The sequence below is a fragment of the Antechinus flavipes genome, chromosome 3 (genome assembly GCF_016432865.1).
Source record: "Antechinus flavipes isolate AdamAnt ecotype Samford, QLD, Australia chromosome 3, AdamAnt_v2, whole genome shotgun sequence".
In the NCBI taxonomy this organism is placed as follows: domain Eukaryota; kingdom Metazoa; phylum Chordata; class Mammalia; order Dasyuromorphia; family Dasyuridae; genus Antechinus; species Antechinus flavipes.
In genome coordinates this window covers 177,839,639-177,863,560 of record NC_067400.1, presented here as the reverse complement: position 1 = coordinate 177,863,560, position 23,922 = coordinate 177,839,639, and the positions used below count along the sequence as shown (strand labels likewise).

At 35.1% G+C, this 23,922-nt stretch overlaps 1 protein-coding gene across 2 annotated transcripts in view; it reads right to left on the bottom strand.

Annotated features, from left to right (window-relative positions):
* The window catches only part of UXS1 (UDP-glucuronate decarboxylase 1), a 144,770-nt gene that overhangs the window by 5,080 nt on the left and 115,768 nt on the right, over positions 1-23,922 (bottom strand). For both annotated transcript variants that reach the window (XM_051984301.1, XM_051984302.1), the window contains exons 11-13: positions 11,776-11,819; positions 5,197-5,257; positions 3,251-3,308 (exon numbers count right to left, since the gene is read on the bottom strand). In XM_051984301.1, the coding sequence (XP_051840261.1) occupies positions 3,251-3,308; positions 5,197-5,257; positions 11,776-11,819 (163 nt within the window). The remainder of the gene's footprint in view (positions 1-3,250; positions 3,309-5,196; positions 5,258-11,775; positions 11,820-23,922) is intronic.

Below are 23,922 nucleotides of genomic sequence, written 5' to 3'. Positions count from 1 at the left end.
AGTCTGTCTGTATACATAAATACTCATGTATACAATACACACACACACACACATATACCCCCACATAGATGTATGTATGTGTGTGTATGTATATACTTATAACTATCTATGTATCTATATAGTTGCAATGTGATCCAAATTTTATCAAGGGAGAAAAAATGTCCTTATTTTATTACCGTGGTTATTTCCTCCACGAATGCAAAACACAAAATTCCTGGAACTTAGTACATGGACTGTTAGAGCTATTTTGGCTAGAACATTCATTTCTCTGTGGTTGACCTGGGGGCAAATGCCTTCAAACCAGAAATGCTGGTCTAAAAAGCTGCATCATTAGTCAATACTCAAAGACTTTTCAGCTTGGTGGAATCTGCCAGACCTTGGAATCTAATGCCTATGGTATGCTTTTGAGAAACTAGGGTCACCTCTTAAGTGGGAACAAAGCCTGGAAGAGGACTCTACTGAAGTCTATTTAAAAAAAAAAAAACACCACGGATTTAGGAGCAAACTATGATGACTGTGTTTATATTCCATTTCAATTTTTAGTTTCTCTTGATTTCCATAGTAGGGCCAGTCTTTCATGGATGCAGATATTGCCACAATAGGAAGGCTGCTAATAACTGAGGCAGGAGTTATATTATCTAAGAAATGCTCTCTTTTAGGTTTAAAAATGTAAGTTTCTGCTGAACATACACTGACTAGGTTTCCCTTAAGCAGCATTGCAATGGAAGATTGGATCTATAATACCTGTAAAGCATTCTGCAAACCTTTAAGTGCCACATATTTGTTATCACCTTCTCCTCATTATTGTTGTCCTTATTTATGAGTTTAAAAAAAAAATATCCAGATATATGATTTCAATGGTGTAAGAAAAATTCCCTTCATTAAAGATGAACTTTACAACTTATAGCCCGTGAAAACTGCTAAAGATACAAAGACTAAATGACTGGTCCAGTGTCATAGCCAATATGACTTAGAGGCTAGGGCTGGAATTCTTGAGACTAGCTCTCTAACTTTTACAATAAGATACTTCTCTAGTTGATAGCACCCAGAATTTCTACAAAATTTCCTATCAAGCTAAAGTCAATCTTTCTTAGCATCTGTGATGAAATGCTTTTCTATTTTTGGTTGTTATTCAGTCATATCCAATGCTTAGTGACCTCATTTAGGGTTTTCTTGGCAGAAATGCTAGAGTAGTTTGCAATTTCCTATTCCAATTCATTTTACAGATGAGGAAACTGAGTTAGACAAGATTAAATGGCTTGTCCAGCATCACACAGCTAGTATCTAAGGCTGGATTTGAATTCAAATTCAACTGGACTGCAGGTCCAGTACTCTATTCATTGTGCCACCTAGCTGCCCCTCCATTTTGGGTCTGATAAATTCTTTTCCACTCAAAGACCCCAAGGTCACCACTTTGTTACAATGAGGCACTGTAGTTGAATCTTAGTGAAGGCTGTAATTTAATAAGAACCTCTTATAAGTGAAACTAAAGTTATTATTAATACAGATAATAGGTTAATCATACTGTCATTGTGATATCCAGAAAATCACTCAACTTTTCAGTCACTCACAGAATTATCTAAGTGTGTAAATTATAGAACAGTACTGATCTCCATTGATAAAATCAATTTCCTTACTTGGTCCCTCCCTATATTGAAATAGAAATAAAACTTAGTTCTATTACACATTAAAGCCCTATACCTTCTTAAGACATAGGGGCAATCCAGGAGTCAGAGGATCATAGGCCTGAACAGGACCTAAGAAGACATTGAGTCTCATGTCATGTTTTATACATGAGGAAACTGAGGCAGAAAGATTAAGTAATTAGCTAAAAGCCATATATACATACATCTATTCAAATATCTGAGAAGGGATACTTAAAAATGACCTCTCCCATCTTGATGGCGAAAACCTTTACTGTTTTATGTAATTCGGAGATTGCAAAAATTGAGTAAGGTTTCAGGAAGAGGAACAGTGTAGTAGATATTATTCCAAATATGGGGTTCGAGAAGATGACTTCAAATTCCATTTCTGTTATTTACTTTCTCACCCTTCTGAGTCTCAGTTTCTTTATTTGTAAAATGAAGGGATTAGATCAGATAGCCTCTAAATCCCCTTAAGCTCTAAATCTTTGATCCTAATTTAATTTCTTAAAAAGACTCCTTCCTGGATGTTGGGGTGGGGGAGAAGGAGGGAACAGTTATCTGAAGGGTCAGAGAACACAAAGGAAGTGAATGAACCTGGTGATCTGAGCCCCTGAGCTCAGGACTAGTCCCTCTCCTCAGCTTGGCCAATGAGGAAAGAACTACACGTATTCCTTTGATCAGTAATCAAAATTCCAAAAAGGCTGCCTCCTACTGTAGGGAGATTTGAGGTTTTCTTAGGTCAGATCCAATAATAAAGCCCTTGCTGCTGACAGGTGTGTATAATAAAGACATGAATTCAGATCAGGTGGGTGAAAAACACTGACCTTTGATTCCAGGTCAAACTCATTTGTAGCTAAACCACATGATCTCAGGAATATCTATAAGTGGCTAATAAGAAATGAATATACAATAAAAGCTTTGATCTCAGCAAAGCCTAATTACGCCAGTGCCATATTTGTTTAGCAGAAATCTTTAGTCTCCCTTTACACATGGGTATAGAACTGAGAAAAAAAAATTCCAAAGATTCCACAAATTGCTCAGGGCTGGGGACTAAACTCATATTAACAGGAGATAGATTGCTTGGACTTGAACTGAGTCTGGAATCAGACAAAGCTCTGGGTCACTGTGGGGTTCAATTGGCTGGTTTATTATCTCTTGCCCTGATTTCTATGTTGGCTCTTACAATTTCACGGGAAAGCTGGTCAGAATTGTAAATAGTATTTATAGAGCTGGCTGATGTGTTCTACACCAAACAATACACAATTTAAGTGATTTTCCTTCACCCTCTAAAATTCCATTCTCACTCAGCATAGGCTCCTCAAACAAATCATTTTCACCTACACAGAATGACCTAACTTTGGGGAATAAAAAGGATCTATCACAGAAACAAGCCCACAGTTACAATCCCAAACAAAACCAAAGACACCCTTTTCTCCTGCTGTTATTTAATTAAAGCATCAGAAGACAAATGTCTCTGATAAAAGCTCTGCTTTTATTCAATTCAATTAGCTTATATTAATTACACATTTGCTAATCAAGGAATTAGCCACTGATAGGAAACATTCATATTGAAGTTCACCCATGAAATGACTTATCCTACTTACCAACAAGGTTTTTAATTAACTGAGCAAATTCCAGAATTGTATGTTCTTCTGGGTTCCCCTAAGGAAGAAATGGTTACTGGTTATGAGAGTAATTAAGCATCACATTAATCTTCTGTAAGATGTTTATAGGTTCACTGATAGCAGAAGGCAACAGGCTTTCTAGAACATACATATGTTTATTTCATCACAGTTGCAATTTTCATTCAGGGCTGTTAACACATCAAAATTCATGTTTATAGACTCTGGCTGATGATACATTGTATCTATCCACTACCTTTCCAAGTATGATAGCAGCAGCAACCATTGTATATAGATGGCTGAGTGTGGAGTCAGGAAGCCTTGAGTTCAAATGAGTTAGATACTGTGACCTAATGCACTCACTTAACCTGTCCATCTCAATTTCCTCAACTGGAAAATTTCCTCTCTTTGAAAAACTGTAAATTAAGGTAGCACCTAGTTTCCAGATCTGTTGTGATGGTTAAATAAGATAATATTTGAAAAGTTCCTAGCACAATGTCTGACATTATAAACATATAAGTAAATATAAATAAAAAAAAAATCATTCGGAAGGTAGAGCCCCTAATGAGAACAGTGACATAAATGGCAAACAAAAGCAAAGTCTACTGCTTAAATCAGATAATATCTAGTGTCAAATATAAATTCCACATAAAAGAGAAATTATAAATCTAACACATACAAGATGCAAGTATTTATTGGTTAGTTGTAGCCCTTGTAATAAAAAAGACACATACACTTGAACATGCTTTGTATTTAATAATGAAAAGAGAAGAAAAAGGCTTGTCTACTTTCATTTACTGTTTTAAAAGTTTCTAAATATAATGGCTAACTTCATATCTTCAAGGTGACAAGCTACATCTTTCATTTGTTTTTTTTAAATCTGAGAAAATAAATTTCTTAAGTTACATATCTTTACTTTTTCTGACGGGTATTTTGACGAGTTTTAACTATTTTAGGGTCTTATTTTAATAATAATAATATTAACAGTAATAATAACAAAAACCCAAGGACCATGGGGAAACTAAGCTTTCATAATATCACAGGTGTTTAATTGGAAGGGATCTCAATAGACTAGCTAGTCCAAACCTCTTACTTTGCATAGAAGGAAACTGTTGGTTCAGTTGTTTCTGATTCTGTGACCCAATTTGGGATTTCCTTGGCAAAGATATTGCAATTTTCTTCTCCAATTCATTTTACAGATGGGAAAAATTAGATGAACAGGGTTAAGTGACTTGTCCAGAGTCACAGTTTCTAAGGCCAGATTTGAACTCAAGATGAATCTTCCTGACTCCAGGCACATCACTCTATCCATTGTGCTACCTAGTTGCCTTAAGGAAACTGAAGCCCTAGCAAACTAAATAATTTGCCCCAAATCAAGAGTAGCAAGTTATCAGAGGTTCAATATGAACTCAGATCTCCTGATTAACCCAGCCAGCATCCTTTTCTTGGCAAGAAGGCTGTTTTTCATAGTTATATTATAACAACTCTCATCAGTGAGACATTATCTTTGAAAAAGCTTCTTCTTCCATGTTACTCAAGGATATTTACATAAGATACATTCATGTATTAAATTAGGGACACACAAATTTATGCATGTAATTTCCATAATTACAAGTATTATTAAAAAGCTTTTATTAATACTGCCTGATTATGCATGTTGTTGCCAAATTGAGCGGACCTAGGTCTTCATTTATGAGTTCCGAGTTCCTTCATTATGATCTTTTGTAAAACATATTTATGGAAATATTTTGCTTGTAAAACTTTCTTACTCTGTGCATCTTCCCCAGCAAAAAAACCATTTAGATTCCCAAAGTTTTTTTTTGATAGAAAAGACAGACCCTACAATTCAGACTCATAAGGACCTTTACCAGAAAGTCATATTCCTGCCAACCAATGGAGAACAGAAAATGTGAAGAAAAAGGACTTACCAAGTTGACAGGGCTACTGACATTGCTATTCATTAAAGCCACAAGTCCATTCACTAAGTCACTGCAAAAGAAGGAAAGCCATGTTGTCTATTTCCTCAAAATAAATGACTATTGAAAAAACAATTTCTTGGTTCCTCCCCACCAAAAACAAATCGGAAAATATGAAGAATGTAAAAAAAACACCAAAAAACAAATCTTGTAATTGAGATGGATGTTCACAGAATAAGTTCTTATATCCCTAATGAAAACCCATGTCTGATGTGTCCCTACCCATTTGGCTCTGATGGACAATGATGAGCATTTCTTTACCCAGATGAAATGTTATTATGAAACAAAAGCCCACTGAGATGAAAGAATTGTGCAAAGCATGGAGATCCCCAGACTGGTATGTTACAAAGACAAACCAAATAATATTGGTTATTGAAATGTGATTATGGCTTGTTTTCCAACACCCCAACTTCCTCCTTCTCCCCAAACAACAATCTCAAACACTCCACACAAAAAAGTCAGGGAATTGCAAATGTTTCAGATGGATTGTGATTGGTTGGTCCATGAAAAGTGAAGAGAAGTAAGCAAATTTCCGCTTACCAAGATTTGGTTCTTATTTTCAGAAGCTTTAAAGTGGGGCTCTGTTAAAAAAAAGTTACTCTGTAAAAATGACACTGCAGTACTGCACAAAAGACACTTTTATTCCTATTTGAGAGGCAGCTTATTCCTAGAGAGAGCTCTCAAGAGAGCTCAAATCTCAGAGATTTGAAAGATGCAAATTTTAAAATATTTTGATCCTTCTCTGTGCATTGTTACCACTGAGGAGCAGGGCATTACGAGTCATGTTACAGATTAAAAAAAAAAAAGTAATTGTATAAAGCAAAAGACAATGATCAACAGTCTTGCTTTTCTCTTAAACAGAAAAATCTTTTGGGGGGCTATTTTGGCAAACTTTTCAATTTTCCATTTATAACCAATGGGCATATTTATACTAACATGCTCAAATCATTCTTTTTCACAAATCAAGCACTCATGCCAATAATTGCCAGCCATTTGATTATTTCTCTACTGTAGAGAAACTGACCAAAAAAAGTCACTTCATCACTATGGCAGTGAATCATTGGTACCATCTTAACATTCTTTGTAATGGAGGTGTTTTCTATTAGCAATGTGGCCTGAAAAGATTCAGTTTCAGACATTAAAAGCTGCCATTCAATACTACTTATTATAATTAGTCTGAAACTGGTAGGGAGTGGGGATGGAAATGGTGAGAGTAAAGTTATTTAAGTTAATATCAAATAATAAGGCTAACAGGATTCTGGTAACCATGCTTTGAATGATGGATAATTTATAACATAATCTGGCAACTTTTAAGGTCAACCCTGCACAGATCACACTTATATTTAACCTAAAGTTCTTATCAAGTGTCATTTTGACAAAGTGACTTTTTTTAAATAATGTGACTTTAATGTATATGAAAACATAACTTGACCATGAAAATATCAACCACAGCAATGGTAAAATGAAATTGGTTATGAATTTGAATTGTTAGATATTCCTTACTTAGATGACACATTTTTGGAAAAAACAGTTAATTTTGCATTATGATGACTAAGTAACATCATCCCAAAAGATTAGAAACAGCAAATTGTGAGAATGGGAAACTATTGGTTAAGAGGTTTTCTCATACCTAATCCTAATTGTAATATAAAATGTGAGATATAGGATGATAAATGATAGAGGGTTGGTCTAAATGTCATAAAGATTTAGATTTAAGTCCTTTTTCTGAAACTTAATACTATGTGGCCCCAAGAAAGTCACAACTTTTTCAAATTTCTATGGCTCTAAATTAAAGAAAATTTTCTAATTTGCAATGAAAGAACTTTCTTCATAGAAAGTCCTCAATATTGATAAAATTATGAAACTAATTTTGCCAAAGAAAAGAATGCCCTAATATATAAAGATTCCTAAAAGAAGAAGCTTAGCAAAACAGAAAGAAAATTGGACTTGGAATGAGGAAGACAAAGGTTAAGATTCAAAGGTTCAAATACCATTACTGACTCTGATCCTGAGAGCAAGGGTTTCACATAGGTTTTCTCATTTGTAGAATGGGTATGACAACATCCTTCGTACACACAAGGGTGTTGTGAAGACCCAAAGATATAACATAAGTAAAGCACTGTGCAAAAACTGAAGTGCTATTTAAAAATATTAATTATTATTTTAAAAGGAAAGTTGGCATAGGAGAATAACGAATTTGAAATCAGGAAATTCTGGGTTGGAATCTCATCTCACACTAATTAGCTGTATAATTAGTAGTGATGGACAACAGGGAAAACACTTAATGTCTTCCTTATCTACAAAATGAGATAATACTTGTAAGAACATTAAAGACTGAGTGTGAGACTCAAAGGAAAATATATATAAAGAGCTTTATAAGTTTTAGAGCACTATATAAATTTCATTTGTTATTTATTTGGGGGAGGCATTCTAAACATTTAATTATTTACTTAAGTTACCTAGTTATTCATTTATTTATTTATTGTAAGTCCAGAAATGATTCTTTGGGGCTTTTGTAGTTTGTGATAATTTAGTCAGAATTAGGGGCCTTTTAGGGAGAAAAGATTTACTTAGTGAATGAACATGAACACCATTTCTCTAAGAGCTTAAATGAATAGTCCCTTCATATTATATATTTACAGCAGGCAAACTGAAGATAGAATAGTTGAAAAGTAACAGTATACTTTTCTACTTTAGCCAGAGGCAGAATCTTGGGCTTGGTTTGAGATGAGTTATGAATTTTAAATCTTGTTGCTTTAACCTATTGCTATAAGATCATGGACAAGTCAACGTCTCTGAGATTCAGTTTGTGTCTAAAATATGGATAACATTTGCAATTCTAACTTGACAAGGTTGTAATTAGAATTCAATATGTAAATGTTAGTTATTTTTATAAGAAAGAGAAAACTATGATAAATCTTAGTTATCCTCAGAATGAGACATTATTTTTTGGATTCAATCTATGATTTCACTGACATAGTGAAATCCTCAATTCCCTTCATTAAAGCAGATCAGCTGATGCTGGCAAGATCAACTTAGAAAGGGACCTATGTCACTTAGAAATTAAGTGACTTTCCCAGGATCACATAGCCATTATATGAGAGAGATAGGGCCTAAACCTAATTTTTCCTGCCTTGAGGCCAGTTCTCCATCTACTATGGCTCATGCTGCCTATCTCTATTGTCTTTATCATGATCAGCAAAATTTTTCTTATATTTAATAATTGAGTGGCAATAGAAACAGTGTTAGCAAAGTTAACAATCATATCACTGTTCTTTAATTTCAGTGAACTGTTGGGCAGGTACAAAATATGATTCTTTTTTGAATAAATGTATTGAGATTTCACTGAAGTCAGTAAGTATTTTATCAGCAATGGATCATATTAGTCATTGTACTAAACAATAAGATACAAAGGCAAAAAACAAAACAAAATATGGTCTTTCCAAGAAGATCACATTCTAGTAAGGGGGAAACAACATGCAAAAATATTATGTATATACAAAATAGATATAGAATAAGTGGGAGTTGATCTAGCAGTGGTGAGGACAAGGAAGGGGTCTCTTTCAAAAAGTGGGATTTAAGCTGAGTATTGAATGAGGCCAGACCAGCAAGAATGTGGAAGTGAGAATGAAAAGCTTTGGAACAGGGATGGGGAGGTTGGGAATTGAAAACATCCAACTGGTGTTTTATTAAAGTCACTTTGGCAGTTGACTATAAGAAGAATTGGAGTGGGGAAAGCTTTGAGGCAAGGAGATCAACTAGGTTACTGCAACAGAATGGGTCGTGAGGGACTGAAGCAGGGTGAAAGGTATGTGAGAAAGGGAAGCAAGCATTCAAGAGATTCTGGGAAAGTAGAAACAACAAAACTTAACTTTGAATATGTAAATTCATTATCTATACACTCAGGAATACCATCACCAACATCATCAAATGATCATGGATAAAACTCAGAGTCTAGGAAAAGAAAACCTAGGGATTATACTGAATAGGGATTATACTGAAAGGGTTATTATTGGGGAAAGCATTTGTAATTTGTAAAATGAGTGAACATCAGAATGTCTTCATTCAAGCAGGACTTGTACTTAGTAACATTATATTAGCATTTAGATGAAACTGCATTTATCAAAGACTCTCTTTTTCTTCTACCAATTAGTTGGAACTTGTGAAATTTTAAAATGCAAAACACACCAGGTGAATGATGTAAATAGACAGCAATTGAATGTTAAGAGAATAAACAAAAAATCTTGGCTTATTGGCATGGTTTTCAAACAAAAGAAATAGTAGAGATGATGGAATCAAAATGACTTAAGAGCTGTTCTACAGAAAATAAAAATGGCACTGAAGTAAGGATATTTAGGTTATAGTCCCAGGAGGGCCACCAACTATCTTCATGACTTTTGTTGTTCAGTTGTTTCAATCATATCCAACACTTCTTGACTCAATTTGGATTTTTTTGGCAGAGTTACTGAAGTGGTTGGTGATTTCTTTCTCCTGTTCATTTTATAGATGAGGAACTGAGGCAACGAGGATTAAGTCAATTGCTTGGAATCACATGGCTAGCAAGTGTTTGAGATCACATTTGAACTCAGGAAGGTGGGTTTTCCTGACTCTAGATTAGGCACTCTAACTACCCAATGATCATTTTAACTCTTTGGTATCAATTTTCTTAATTTGTGAAATGAGAATAATACTTGCACCATTTATCTGAAGCATCTTTGTCATAAAGCATTATATAAATATTAGTTAATATTATTAGATTTTGATTTAATGAGGATCCTTAAAAAGATGGGAGGAAAGAAAATTAAAATGGGTCAAAGTGATGAATTTTCTACCCATAGGGTTGGGTAGCAAAATCTCCTCAAAATTTATCTTCAAACCTATTAGGTACTAAACAATACTTAATAGTAGTATTACTACTATCAAGAGTCCTTTCACCATTCATTCTGCTTTATATGTGCAGACTATTTCAATTTTTAAAAACATTGAAGGCTCAGGAATAAGGAATGACTTCCTTTAAAAATTCCCAAATTGTGATGGACAGAAGCAGCTATACCCAAAGAAAGAACACTGGGAAATGAATTGCATTTTTGTTTTTCTTCCTGGGTTATTTCTACCTTCTGAATCCAATTCTCCCTATGCAATAAAAGAACTATTCAGTTCTGTACACATATATTGTATCTAGGATATACTGTGACATAGTTAACATGTAAAAGACTGCTTGCCATCTGGGGGAGGGGGTGGAGGGAGGGTGGGGAAAAATCAGAACAAAAGTGAGTGCAAGGGATAATGTTGTAAAAAATTACCCTGACATGAGTTCTGTCAATAAAAAGTTATTTTTAAAAAAAATTCCCAAATTGTAAAGGACCCAATAGAAAGAGCTTTCCTTTTTTTTTTTTTTTTAGAATGCTGAGGTCATTCTTTTGAACTTATGAGTCAGGAATACCACATGTATGACCCAAAACAAATCACTTTAACCTCTCAGTTTCTTTATCTGCAAAATGGAAAGGGATGGTCTCTAAGGTTCTTATAATTCTTCATCTATAAGCCTATAAACCTAAAAGAAAGTAATCTAAAAATGGCACTAAATTATATTTGTGACCAAGTTTTCCTTGTCACTATGATGGCCCACGTAACCCTATGTTTGGTGGATATATCAGTCAAGATACTATACGGCAGCTGAGAGGAACTTCTTGAACATCCTGTAGAGTAGCCACTTGAACTCCAGAAGAACAGGTCACACATTACTTTTGCTTGGCCAAGACAATCAACTCCCTTGGGCTTCAGTTTCTTTATTGGCAAAATGAGGAAGATGAACCAGAGGACTGAGAAGATATTGTCTACTTTTAAATTTATGATTCTATAATATTCATGGTTATAAAATTACTGGAAATTTTTTTAAGGAACATATCCTATTGACTAGAGGAATTTCATAGGGAAGAGTATAACTTGTGAAAATGTATTTTATATTGAAGTACATGACAAAACACAATTAGATCAGAAATAAGTGGTCTTGCCCATCATGTATTTAGCTATCCAAAAATAGAATGGACTAATTTTTAAAAATATATGACTACTTTTCAGGGCTATTATGGAGATTCTTAAATCATTATCATGATAATACACATTTACATAAAGCTATAAAATTAGAAAGCACTTTACATATCCTACCTCCCTTGAATCACAAAAATTTTTTAAATATGTGCTACAGGTGTTAGTTTTTCCTAAGAACACTAGATGGCAGCATGGATTAGAAGAAAATCCACCAAAGTTAATTTCTAACAGAGAAATGTAAAACTTGGATTTAGTGTGAATTAATTTTGAAGAAAAAAAAGGCTTTCTGATTTAAAAAATTTTTTTGAATTTATTTTAAAAACAGAAATGGATCTTTTCCAACTGCCTCTATTCTAGTGTATTTTGGAACTTTACAAAATAAAAAAGAAGATTTCTTCAGGACTATCTTATCTGTCCCCAGAACTGGCTAACAGATGCTACACAATAATTACATGTTACAAAAAATAAATATGCCCTTACCTGACATATTGGAATGCTCTAGTCTGAGACCCAGAACCATATACCTAGGAAAACAAATAGAAAGTCTGTTAGGAACACAATAATAACAGGAAGAGTGCTGGTAAATGTTCAACAACCAGATCTTCTTCCCCCTCCACCTCCTCCCCCCCTCTCTCCCCCCTTACTTACCCCCCCAAAAAAGTCTATAACCTAGACTTTTGTGTTCAGTCTTCATTATTAACATTTCTTACCTCCTTAAGTCTAGACATTCCACAAAACAGTAAGTCAAGCCTTGTTTTGTAGCTTTTGTCTATTTTAGAGGTATAAATGCTTGAAATGAAAATCTAACAATTGCTCTGGAATCAATTTACCCTTAAATTACTCCAAAAGTCATAGAAAGGATCAAATTCCAAGGAATACAAGTTGGTGATGTGATTTTTTTTCCACTCTCAACACATTTTTTTCTCTATCCTTCCTGTGATGAAAGGATTGTGGCTAACATTAATTCATATACCTAATGCTTTAAAAGCTTAATTTTGAACCCAGGTCTTGCTACTCCAAATCCAGTACATTAATTGATTAAGCTATGCTCTTTCTGTTGTTGATTGGTAATTAAGTAAAGGCAGCCTAAAAAAGAGCCCAAAGAACGAATGGTGCTCAGAGTGAATTCTTTGATGGACCACATAGAATACTTTATACCTGAGAATATTTTTATATTCTGCTGAGAAACTGAGTCATAACATTCTTGGCTTCCTGATGAATTGGTTGAGCTTTCCTGTCTTCTTATTTTAATTATCTTTCCTAACACTGACATTTTGCACTTTATTTTTAAGTGTTGAGGCATTATTAGCTGAGACTATTAAGAACAGAGAGCCTTGCCATTTCTGGACAGTGTTATGATTACTTCCTTATACTTCCTTATATCAAGTGAGAAGGAAATTGGAGATCAGAAAATTCTTACTGTGAATAGCCATAAATCCTTTAGAATATTTTCTTTAAGTAAAAGTGTAGAAGGGGAATGTGCTAGCATAGGTGGTTTTCACATAGTGGATAGAGCGCCTCAAATATTCATTTTATGAAATTTTGGAAAAAATACAGAGCAGGAAAAAATGATAAATGAAATGGTTCATTTAACTTCGAGGGGGAAAAATTGGGGCAAGAGATGATGTAGTAGCTTAATATAATTTTTTTTGGTTCAGGTTTATGATTTCATTGGTAAAGGAAAACTCCCAGATCAGCAACTATTCTGCAATTGACTATCTTAGAAAATTACTCGTAGCAAGAGAGAATCAAATGAAATATTTGTAAAAGCACTTAGCCCAGGGCCCACTACATAGTAAGCACTTAATAAATACTTATTTCCTTCTTTTTCTTAAAGTAACATATCAGGGATCATATAATCAGTATAATCTTTCCACTGTACCACATTGTCTTCCTTATTGTAAATAAACAAACAAATAAATAAATGTCTTCAAAAGAAAGGAACAGATATTATCTTGATAGAGCAGTATTATCATGATAAATCACTTTCACTGTTCAAATATCTGAATTTTATTTGCTAAAATTTTTTTTCTTTTCATTGGAGGATAGAAGGTAAAAGAGAAAGTAAATGATTGCTAAGATAATTTTTTAAAAATATATTTATGCTATCCTGAAATACACAACTTAAAAAAAAAACCACAAATCCCAATATTAGTACTATTGCTTATTGCATCTGTTTTCATCTTGGGATGTGGCCCAAATTATGGCATCAGAGGTTCTTCAAAAGGATTTGAAGGATTTTTAGATGGAAGCATATCTCACAAACCCTTGGCCAAATTTAGGAAGGTTTTGTTTTTTGGTGGGAAGTAGAGAGCTAGTAAGAAAGATTGTTTTGGGATCCAGTTCCTCCCTCAACTACAGCAGCAATATAATAGCACAATAATGGTGTCTCCTCCCAGTACCATGACCACAAGGTATATCCCCCTTTTCCCCCCAATCATTAACTGCCACAGGTACACTCATTCTATCCCCCAAATTCCTAAGAAGCTCAGAACTAGCTGGTAGGGCTGAGTTGTTTAGAAAAAGCTTCATACCAAATCAAAAAAATATGAGAATTGGAAGCAGCCTGAGTAATCATCTAGTGCAGGGAGTCCAATCTTCAGTTCATGAAGATTGTTGTTTTTAATAACTTCACTTCAATACAATCAATTTCCTTTATAATCCCATAAATTTTATTTTAGTCATTTAAAAACATTACTATGAGAGGGAGTACCTAAACTTCAGGTAACCAAAGGGATTTATAACATAAAGATAGTTGAAGAAGAATTGACCTAATTCCACCTTTTCCTTCTGTATAAGGAAACAGTCTCAAGGGACAAAGTGAATTTTCTTTTTTTATTGTATTCATCATATTTCATTTGAAATATTTATAAATATATCTTAACAGTATTATAATACATTATTTAATATACCTGTATATTTCTAATTAATTAGATTAATTTTAGATTCTGTTTTATATAATTAATTTTATAGAATTATATATTTTATACACAATTATATAGATGACAGAAATATCTATATTTTTATATATGAATAAATAAATGTATGAATATTCAAGTGAACATATATAATACATCTATATAATGGTATAAATAGTCTTTAGATATGTATCTCATCATATAATTAAATGAATTTCCTAATATCACACAGAAAGTGAGGAGCAGTCTTGATTCCAAGCTATGTTTCCATAGCTCTCAGTCCAGTGCTTCCTCTATAAAATCAAGCATCCTGATGTTTAAAAAATCTATTTATATATTCTTTAGAGTTTCACATTTGAAAAACAGTTGTTAATATCTGCTTGAGTCTCCTTTTACCACTTATGGTATACTTAAGGGTCTAAAGGAGACAGTTAAATTAAGCAGAAAGAGTGCTGGATTTACACCCAGAGAGAGGCATGGGAACAGAGTGTGGAACACAACATAACATTCTCACGCTTTCTGTTATATGCTTGCATTTTGTTTTCTTTCTGTTTTTCGTTTTCTTTCTTCTTGATATGATTTTTTTTTTATGGAGACTTTTACTTATTTTAATTTTTGTGTTTCAAATCTTCAAAATAAATATAATATATAATTTAGTTTTTTTGAAAGGCACCTCCTTACTTTTTTCTCCTTAGCTTTTTTTGCATACAAAGCTTCATTAGTATTCAATATAAGATAAAATGAGGGAAATTGAAAGTCACTAATCTAGATATTTTATTAAAATTTGGTATACACAACATACAATCTAAAGGCTGCAGAATTTGTGTATACCAAATTTTTTTTTTGCAACAAGATAACTATATAAATATATATATACATATATTGGATCTAACATGTATTTCAACATAGTTAACATGTATTGGACTACCTGCCAGCTAGGGGAGAGGATGGGAGGAAAGAGAGGAAAATTTGGAACAAAAGGTTATGCAAGGGTCAATGTTGGAAAAATTACCCATGCATATTCTTTGTAAATAAAAAGCTTTAACAAAAATAAATGAATGAATAAATAAATGTCTGAGGCTGGACTTGAACTCACAAAGAGAAATCTTCCAGATTCCAGGTCCAATTCTCTTTCTAATGTGCAACTTCAATGCCCTACAGCTATAGTAGCAAATCTACTTAGTAGAAATAAAAACCCTGGAACTCAAAAGTAGATTAATTAGAAATACCCAACAATATAATACTTGGTAGTAATAAAAAAAAAATAAGAGTTAATATTTATATAATACTTTAAGGCTTACATAGTGTTTTATAAATAATAATCATGTTTTATCCTCCCAACAATCCTGAGAGGTAGGTGCTATTACTATCCCCTTTCTACAAAGGAGGAAAACCGAGGCAGAACAAGCTTAAAATCTCATCCAGAGTCACATTGCTAGTGTTAGGGGCCACATTTGAATTTAGGTCTGCATGAGTCCATCTACTATGCCACCTAGCTTATAAGCACATAGAAAGCTAGTATTGCTAGCACATTTTAATGCTTTTTATAATATATTTTATTGTATAATATGTATAATAATTTTATTATATATGTAAATATATAATATAATATATAAATATATATACCTGTTCTATCTGGAAACTTTACTATGAGAAGTATACCAGTTGCTTCATCCATGCATGCTCTGTTACATGATAATCTCCACAGAGGACTAGAAAATTATACAATTAGCATTCAATTGTGATAAGACTCCCTGTTCATCCTGACAAGTGTAATTGCACAATAAAATGTCTTTTTTTAAACCTGAAATTCTCAATTCTTGATTTTCTCTAATGAGAGTAAGCACTGAAATGTAAAATCCTTAATTTATCCTTCTCTTGTTTTTAAGAAGGGGCAGCAGACAACTCCTACCAGATGAGTACTTTGTGAAACACGAAGTCTGATGATGCTAACTTTCTGGAGATTTCTCTTTCAAAGGCAGTGGCTTCAGTCAAAGTGCTGCAAAGTACCTAATGAAGCCCATTAGGTACACAGATCCCCATGCCTGGGCTCTGAGAATCTCCCTTCTTACACCCATTCTAGTTCTCACTTGGGAATCTATAATAGCCTTAGATATCATATGGTTTCTGAATCTACAGACCTAATTGGTGAAGACTGATTCCCTAGGATTAGATGTGGGAAATAAGGAATGGTCCTCTTTATTTTGAGAAATCCCATGGCTTTCCAGGGCTTTTGTTACATTTGGAAGAAAAGAGGACTGTTAATCCTAATTAAATAGTGGGAGAGAGAAGTCTTTTACCTAAAAAATCCATGACAATGATCCTCAAATCATTCCAGATGTCATACCCTTGGCTGTATTTGTACTGTGTGTGTGTATATGTGTTTATATTGAGTTTTGATACTTCAGAGTCATTGCAATAGTGGTTTCTGGCCAGAAACTCTTGAGTCTTCCCCTCCCAGAATGATTCTTTTGTGAAGGCAAATGAGGCCAACTTTGGCTTCAATTCTTATGTAGCCTTTGACTATTGAATGGGTTTTGCCTCAGACAAACTATGACTTAGAAAAGACCTTTGCTTTAAAAGACCACAGTTTCCTCTGCCTCTGGGGCCTTTGCAGTCATTCTGATCTATATCCTGTCACTGGACTTCCATGACTCTGGAAGAGTGAGGCTGATGACTTTGCACAGTCCGGCACACTTAAATCCAATACACTTGCAAGTCAAGACATTACCCTCTTGGTCCACTGAGAACAAAGGATGATCAACAACAATTTTCAGTATTATCTAGGAATTGCACTGGAGAGACAGCTGGGCTTGTATTCACGAAAACCTGAGTTAGAATCTTGTCTCAGCAACTTAATTTCTATATAATCCTGGGTAAATCATTTAATTTTATTGAACCTTAGATATCTCATGTGCAAAATGGCAGTAATAGCACCCACCCTGAGACAAGACATGTAAAAATCTGTTTGCAAACCTCGAAGTGCAACATAAATGTTAGTTATTGTCTTTATGATTGTTAATTGATGTTGTCCCTAAACTTTCAGAGTAGGAATCAAAGGACCACTGAAGTATCTCAGAGGACATCAAGTTCAATTTCTTAATTTCATAGGTGAAGAAATTGGGGATGTTAAGTAACCAACCAAGTGCTAAGAGACAGGGCTGAGGCCCAGATCCAGAAATCTAAATCCACTCTACTTTTCACTGTGTCATGGTCTCCTACTTTGGGTTGTCTGCCTTGTGGGCAGCATATCCTGAGCATGCATTGTGTGTTGAGCCCTATGTGACATTCACATGCAATGGGAATGACTAATCTTTGGGTGAGTTTGAAAGCCAACATGATCTTACACTGGTCTTCCACAGGATACCAGGTTTCTGGTTGTTTTTTTTTCCTACCTGTCAGCTTCTTTAGGTAGTGAATTAGGTTACTACTAGATCTATGATCTAGAGCTGGAAGGAATTTCAGAGACCACAAACCTTTTCACTTTACAGATGAGTAAACTAAGGCTTATACATAAAATGACTCCTTTAGTTATAGTTGTTCAGGGTGATTGGCTGGCCTACAGCACTAAGTTTTAGGGTGATTATCGTTAGGCTGCAAATTATGGTCACTTGTTTTAATTAGTGACACATATCATCAATGTTTTAAGGGGGTACGGAAAGAGCCAGATAAGGTTATGCTTTAAAATAAGCAAGCCAAGCTTGTTAGCTAGAGAGCTTTAATTTCATGGATCCCTAAAGGTAGGTTTAAAGCCACCAAGGATTGATAGGTTATTCCAACATTTGCTATTCATTTATTAGTACAGGGAAACAGCATGGGATATGCACAAAGCCTTTGGAGTAAGGAAAACCTGGACTTGAAAGTCCTCCTTTATAAGCTGTGTGATTCAGGGTAAGTCACTTAACTCATCAGTGCCCTTAGGTGATCCTTTAAAGTCTCAAGTTGCAGAACAGGTTTCTGACAATGATGAAATCACAAGTCCAGTACAGAACAAAGACACACAGACCCACAAATACAAACACTCAACTGACCCAGAGAAATTAAACAATGTGCCCAAGCTTACATAGCTAGCACATGCCAAGCTACATATATACAGGGCCTATGTGTAAGACTGGAGCAGAAGACAGTCAGGCAATCTATTTGCTATGATTTCAAGATTTATCCTGGGTGTCTCTTGAGCTCACTGGTCAAAGGGTTTGTACCAGTATAAAAGGTGGAATTCTCATTATATATATGTGGAGGGGAAAACTTGCCCCTAGAATTTGAATGGGGAGAAAAGAAAGAATTTGCATTTAAAATATAAATTCATTATCTCACCTAAACATTACAACAAGTAGGTAAGTTCATAGTGTTATGTCACAGTTCTCAGTTTCTCTAATTACCCTGACCCAGTCCTGACTCAGTTTGCCTGCTTCTCAAAGCTCAGTTCTGCAAAACCTCCCCTCCCTCTTTATCAGAATAATTGATAAGTATAAAAGATCTTATGTTTTAGAATATCAGAATGCCTCTCCCCATCCCAAACTATCGGAATGTCAGATAATGTCTTATCAAGATGCCTCTCCCCTTGTCCCGGGTGCCTCCCCCTATTATGTCATCCCCTGCTCACTCCACCCTCCCTTCCCACTCTCAGTATTCTGACTCTACCCCTGCCTCAGTATATCCAGTCTGAGCCACATTTATATAGGTCATTGAGAACTCACACTGCTGGATTCTTGGGGACAATAGTCTCATTCAGCCCTCGGACCAAACCATGGATCCATTTGGTTCCAGTAAATCTTTCCCTTTCAAATAAATTATTAAATATTCTCTAATCTCTATCTTGTCTCAGTTTCTCCAGCATTACATTTGTTCTGTAATAAATAGGCACTCGCCAGGCAATTTAGCCATCATCTACAGCAAGAATTCTTAACCTTTTTTTTAGATCATGGATCCCTCTGGCAGTTTGAAGTCTATATGGCCCCCTTTTCATATAATTTTGTTGCTTACATTCTTAATAGAAGGAATGCTAAATACTAGTGAAAAATTAGTGAAAAGAAAGATGTGTTTTCTTCCCAAATTATGAATTCCCTGCAATCTATCCATGGATCTCGGATTAAGAACACATTTTTCTATGAGAAAAGTATCAAAACTATGATTTAATAGATGAATTTCTATGAACTTCTAAAGTGAAATTAATCTGTTATTAGGCATCCCTAAAAAGTATTTTTGTAAGGCATGGTGCTTTGTTCATATCTTGTAGTAAGTCATCCACAGGAATGTCCTTTTGGCAAACGTGTTTGATAACTGCTATCATTTCAACCACACAACTGTAGCCAGAAGGTTTCCTCCTGTGTGGGACAGTATGGACCACAAAAACAATCAGAGACTTTCAAAGTAAGAAAAAGCAAAAAGGGGGTTTATTATGATCTTGTGAGAAAGGGCATCTCCCATCTGACAAGGTATTTGTCAGTAAAAGGAGTGCAAACAAAAAACTGCAAAACACCAAGATTAAATAGCTTAAACACAGAAGCTCTTCCCGCCTCCCCCCTCGCCTTTTCTCTCATAGTTTGGTGGAGTCAAAGTTTAAATCTAACCCAGAAATAAAAGAATAAATTAACTTTAAAAGGGACAGAAAGGGACAAACACCTGCAACTTTTTTTTTTAAAGCTATAACTCTATTTGTAATTATAAAGTATCAAGTCACAATTAAGGTATAGTTTAAGGGTATATTCACAACAGAGTGCCTTCACTCGATTAATTCCACAAACTCCTGAATCTTCCCTGTACCAGAGAGAAGTAATTCTGCATAGACCTAATATTAAAAGAATAATAACTCATGGAAACCAAGGACCCACAACCAAGAGAAGAGTACTAAGAGGTTTATATGAAAATATGATATGAGAAAGAAAAAATTGAATTTCTGAATTTCTCTCCTCCCTTCCTCTCTCTTGCCCCACCTCATACACATAAACTTTCTAGGAATCAAGAGTGCTTGGAGATCAGAGAAAACATCAGGCATAAATACACACAAAGCCCTATGTTAAAAGTCAGAATGAACAAAATGCTAATTTTCATCTCTAAACATGACAACGGTGAGGTGAAAATTTTAGTAGATTTTGCCTCTCTTTGGAAAGGAAAAATGAAAAGAACTTTTGGAGGAGAGAACTGATTATTTGGGGATGGCATTCTATGGAACTGTTTAGTAGATGACAAAAAGTTTAAAGATGAATAGGGAGGAAAACAAACTACACAGGAATGAATGGGACAGTTAAGAGCAGGACAGGAGGTTATACTTCAGTCATCATTTTTATGTGTGCTGTTGCTTCCTCCTGCTGATTCTCACAGTCTGTCAGTTTCCTTTTGTGGTTTCCTTTTAAAACTTTCTATTTTTCTGAAGAATATAGCCATATTTCAGAAAACAGCAAAAGTTGGCTACCAAATCAAATAAGAAAATATCAAAGCATCTTTCTAGATTATCCTTTAATGCTACTGCCTTTCCTCTGTACATGTCTTGTTTATACAATGTTGTTTGCATTTTGTCTCCTCATTAGATTGTGAACTCTCACAGAGCAGAGACTGACTGTCTTACCTTTCATTGGGTCCCCAGTTCTAAGTGAAGAAGGGACCCTGAAACTCTAAAACTCCTTGAAGGAGAAAATCTTCAACTCTGCCTCAGTGAGGGACCCTGCCCAAGGGAAACAAGACAAACAGTTTCATTCTGTTATTTAGGTGGGGTTGGTTCAGTCCTAAGCAAAAGAATTCCAACCCTACTGAATTAAAGAAACTCATTCAATTCTATTCAAATTTCAGCTCAAGCTGAAATCCAGCTTGTAGGTGAGCCAACTTGGAATTCCACCTGATAAGGTAAAGTCTAGTTTTGGGGGTTCCCTTTAAGGGAACCAAATGATAAGGTCTAGATTTAGGGAACCAAATAGAGAGGTTTGGCTCCCCTGTATTCCCTCAGGATTCAGCATGAGGGTAGGGAATTTTGGGGAACCCTCTTCTGGCAGTGCAGAGATTCTCTGTAAAGGAATTTACAAACCTGAAAACCTAGATTGATAAAAGGTTTATTAGGGGGATTGGGAAGCAAGGTTAGAAATCGCAACAGAGAGGCATAATGTCTGGTTAGGGAAATAGGTGAGGGTAAAGAGAGGATGGCACTGGAAAATAATATTATTCCAGCGGGCAGAGGCTTCCTTGGCATAGCATGGCATGTTTAGAGCCTCTGCAAAGAGAGGATTTTAGATTGCCTCTTTTATAATAGAAGCTTTGGCTACAAGCTGAAGGGGTCTAGTGGGTGTGAAGAAGGGACTCCAAAACTAAAATTTCTTGAAGGAAAAAATCTTCAACTCTGCCTCAGTGAGGGACCCTATCCAAGGGAAACAAGATAGTTTCATTCTGTTATCTAGGTGGGGTTGGTTCAGTCCAGAGCAAAAGTATTCCAACCCTACTGAATTTAAAAAACTCATTCAATTCTATTAAAATTCCAGCTCAAATTAAACCCAGCTTGTAGATGAGCCAACTTGGGACTCCACCCAGTAGCCCCCTTCAGCTTGGAGCCAAAGCTCTTATTATAAAAGAGCCAATCTAAAATCTTCTTTTTGCAAAGGTTCTAAACATGCCATGTTATGCCAAGAAAGCCTCTGGCCATTGGAATATTATTTTCCAGTGCCATCCTCTCTTTACCCTTACCTATTTCCCCAGCAGACATTATGCCTCTCTGCCGCGATTTCTAACCTTACTTCTCAATCCCTATAATAAACTTCTTTTAGCCAAACCTTTCCATTTGGTTCCCTGAACCCCAAAACTTCCACTAGACCTTATCATTTAACTCCCTGACCATCAGAAACCCTAATCTTGATGCAGGTGTGGTACCTTTAAGATTCCTTTCTTTCTGATTCCCAAACTCTCCTAGTTAATGTAATTACCTTTTGATTCACAAATCCTAGTCCCTTTGAATTCCAATAGAAGATCATTCGGACCTGTCCCACCCCAACCCCATCTGAGCCAAATTTGGGGCTACACCTACAGGCCCCTCTAGCTAAATCTCCCATTATAAAAGGGCCATGCTAGGATCCCCTCTTTGCAGAGGTCCCAAACATGCTAGCCCAGTGCCCTTTTTATCTCTACTTTCACCTATTTCCTTACTTCCAAACCCCATAACAAACCTCTTTTATCAATCTAGTTTTTCAGGCCAATAAATGCTTTTATTGGGGACTTGCACCGCCACTAGACTTCATTTAATGCCATATCCTTGTGCCAATCGTGAGGGGAACTCTATTTGACTCCCTGTACCCTGAACCTGCCACTAGACCTCAACAAAACCCTAATTTCATTCAGGTACCCCATATCTAGATCTCATCAATTTCATTTTGGTTCCCTAAATCTAGACCTTATGATTTGGTTCCCTTCTAAAGGGAACCCCAAAACCTAAACCTCATCATATTTTTGGTTCCCACACAGGGAGCCTTAGAATACAATGGGTATTTAATAAGTATTTGTAAACTTAACTGTTAAGGACCATGCCTAGCTGAAGAAGGTGCAGATCAATTCTCCAAGAGCCTCCACAGCTGTGAATCATAACATCTGAAGGAGTTGAAAAGCATCTTTTAGTGACACAGATGTTGCTTGTGGACTGGGAATTAAATAAATTGGAGGCAGAGGGAAAAGGAGATCAGAGAACAGCAACTGCTTTTCAGGCTCCTGTATCATCATCCTCTCATATAAAGAGAGATCCATTCTACAGGTCTGAATTAGACCTCCAGCAGCCACTGGCAGATGGCTTCCATATCACAACACTTAACTAATCTTAGAAAAGCGAGTATCTGCAAATGTCCAGGTAATTTTTACTTCTAACAATATGGAATAAAGATGATTCTTAAAGAGAGGCTAAAATCGGCCACACATACATAATTTTATCCTTCAAATCGGAACTATTCATGCTATATTGCCATTTATTTAAAAAAAAAACTGACATTTATGAAAAATTCTAACACTACCAAATAACCAGTTTAATCTGAAGCAAACTAAATTTGTGTGAAAAAAGTGATGGAATCACAGAACTTGGACTGAAATTGTAGCTCTACCAGTGTGGCCTTAAACAAATTGCTTAAACATTCTGGATCAGTTTTTTTCATCTTTAAAATCAGGGGTTTAGAATAGACAACCTTTCTGTTTTAAAAACAAAACAAAAAACTATTGCCCTAAGATCCTAAAACCTACATGGAAAATTTAAAACATGTATACAGACACACAATCACTAAAACAGATTTCATTCAAATTGTCCCTTGATTTGGTATGGGATTTTTAAAAAAAGGCCTTACAAATTTTGTGTGTGTGTGTGTGTGTGTGCCTTTTTTTTTTTTTTAAACTATTATGATGTAATCAAGAAGTAATCTAAAAATTGGGCCTTTACAAAACAATTTATGGGGGACTTTGTACAGGGTAATTAAAGAAGCTAAGTTGGTGCTAATTATTTTTCCCTTAGAAATGACTTTTAGAAAGCATGTATGAGAAAAGAGGATGTGTGTGTGCCTCTTTATTTTCCTTCTTCTAAGGAACTAAGTTTTTTCAAGTGAATTGGGGGTAAGAAGGGAGAAAAGGGTTTCCTTCAAAGTTTTCCAAGTTTTTTGGGAACTAATTAAAGAATTAGTTGGCATGAGTGTGCCAAAATCTCAAACACAGCTCAGGGGATGGAGATGAGAGAGCTGTTTCAACAGCCAAGTATGCT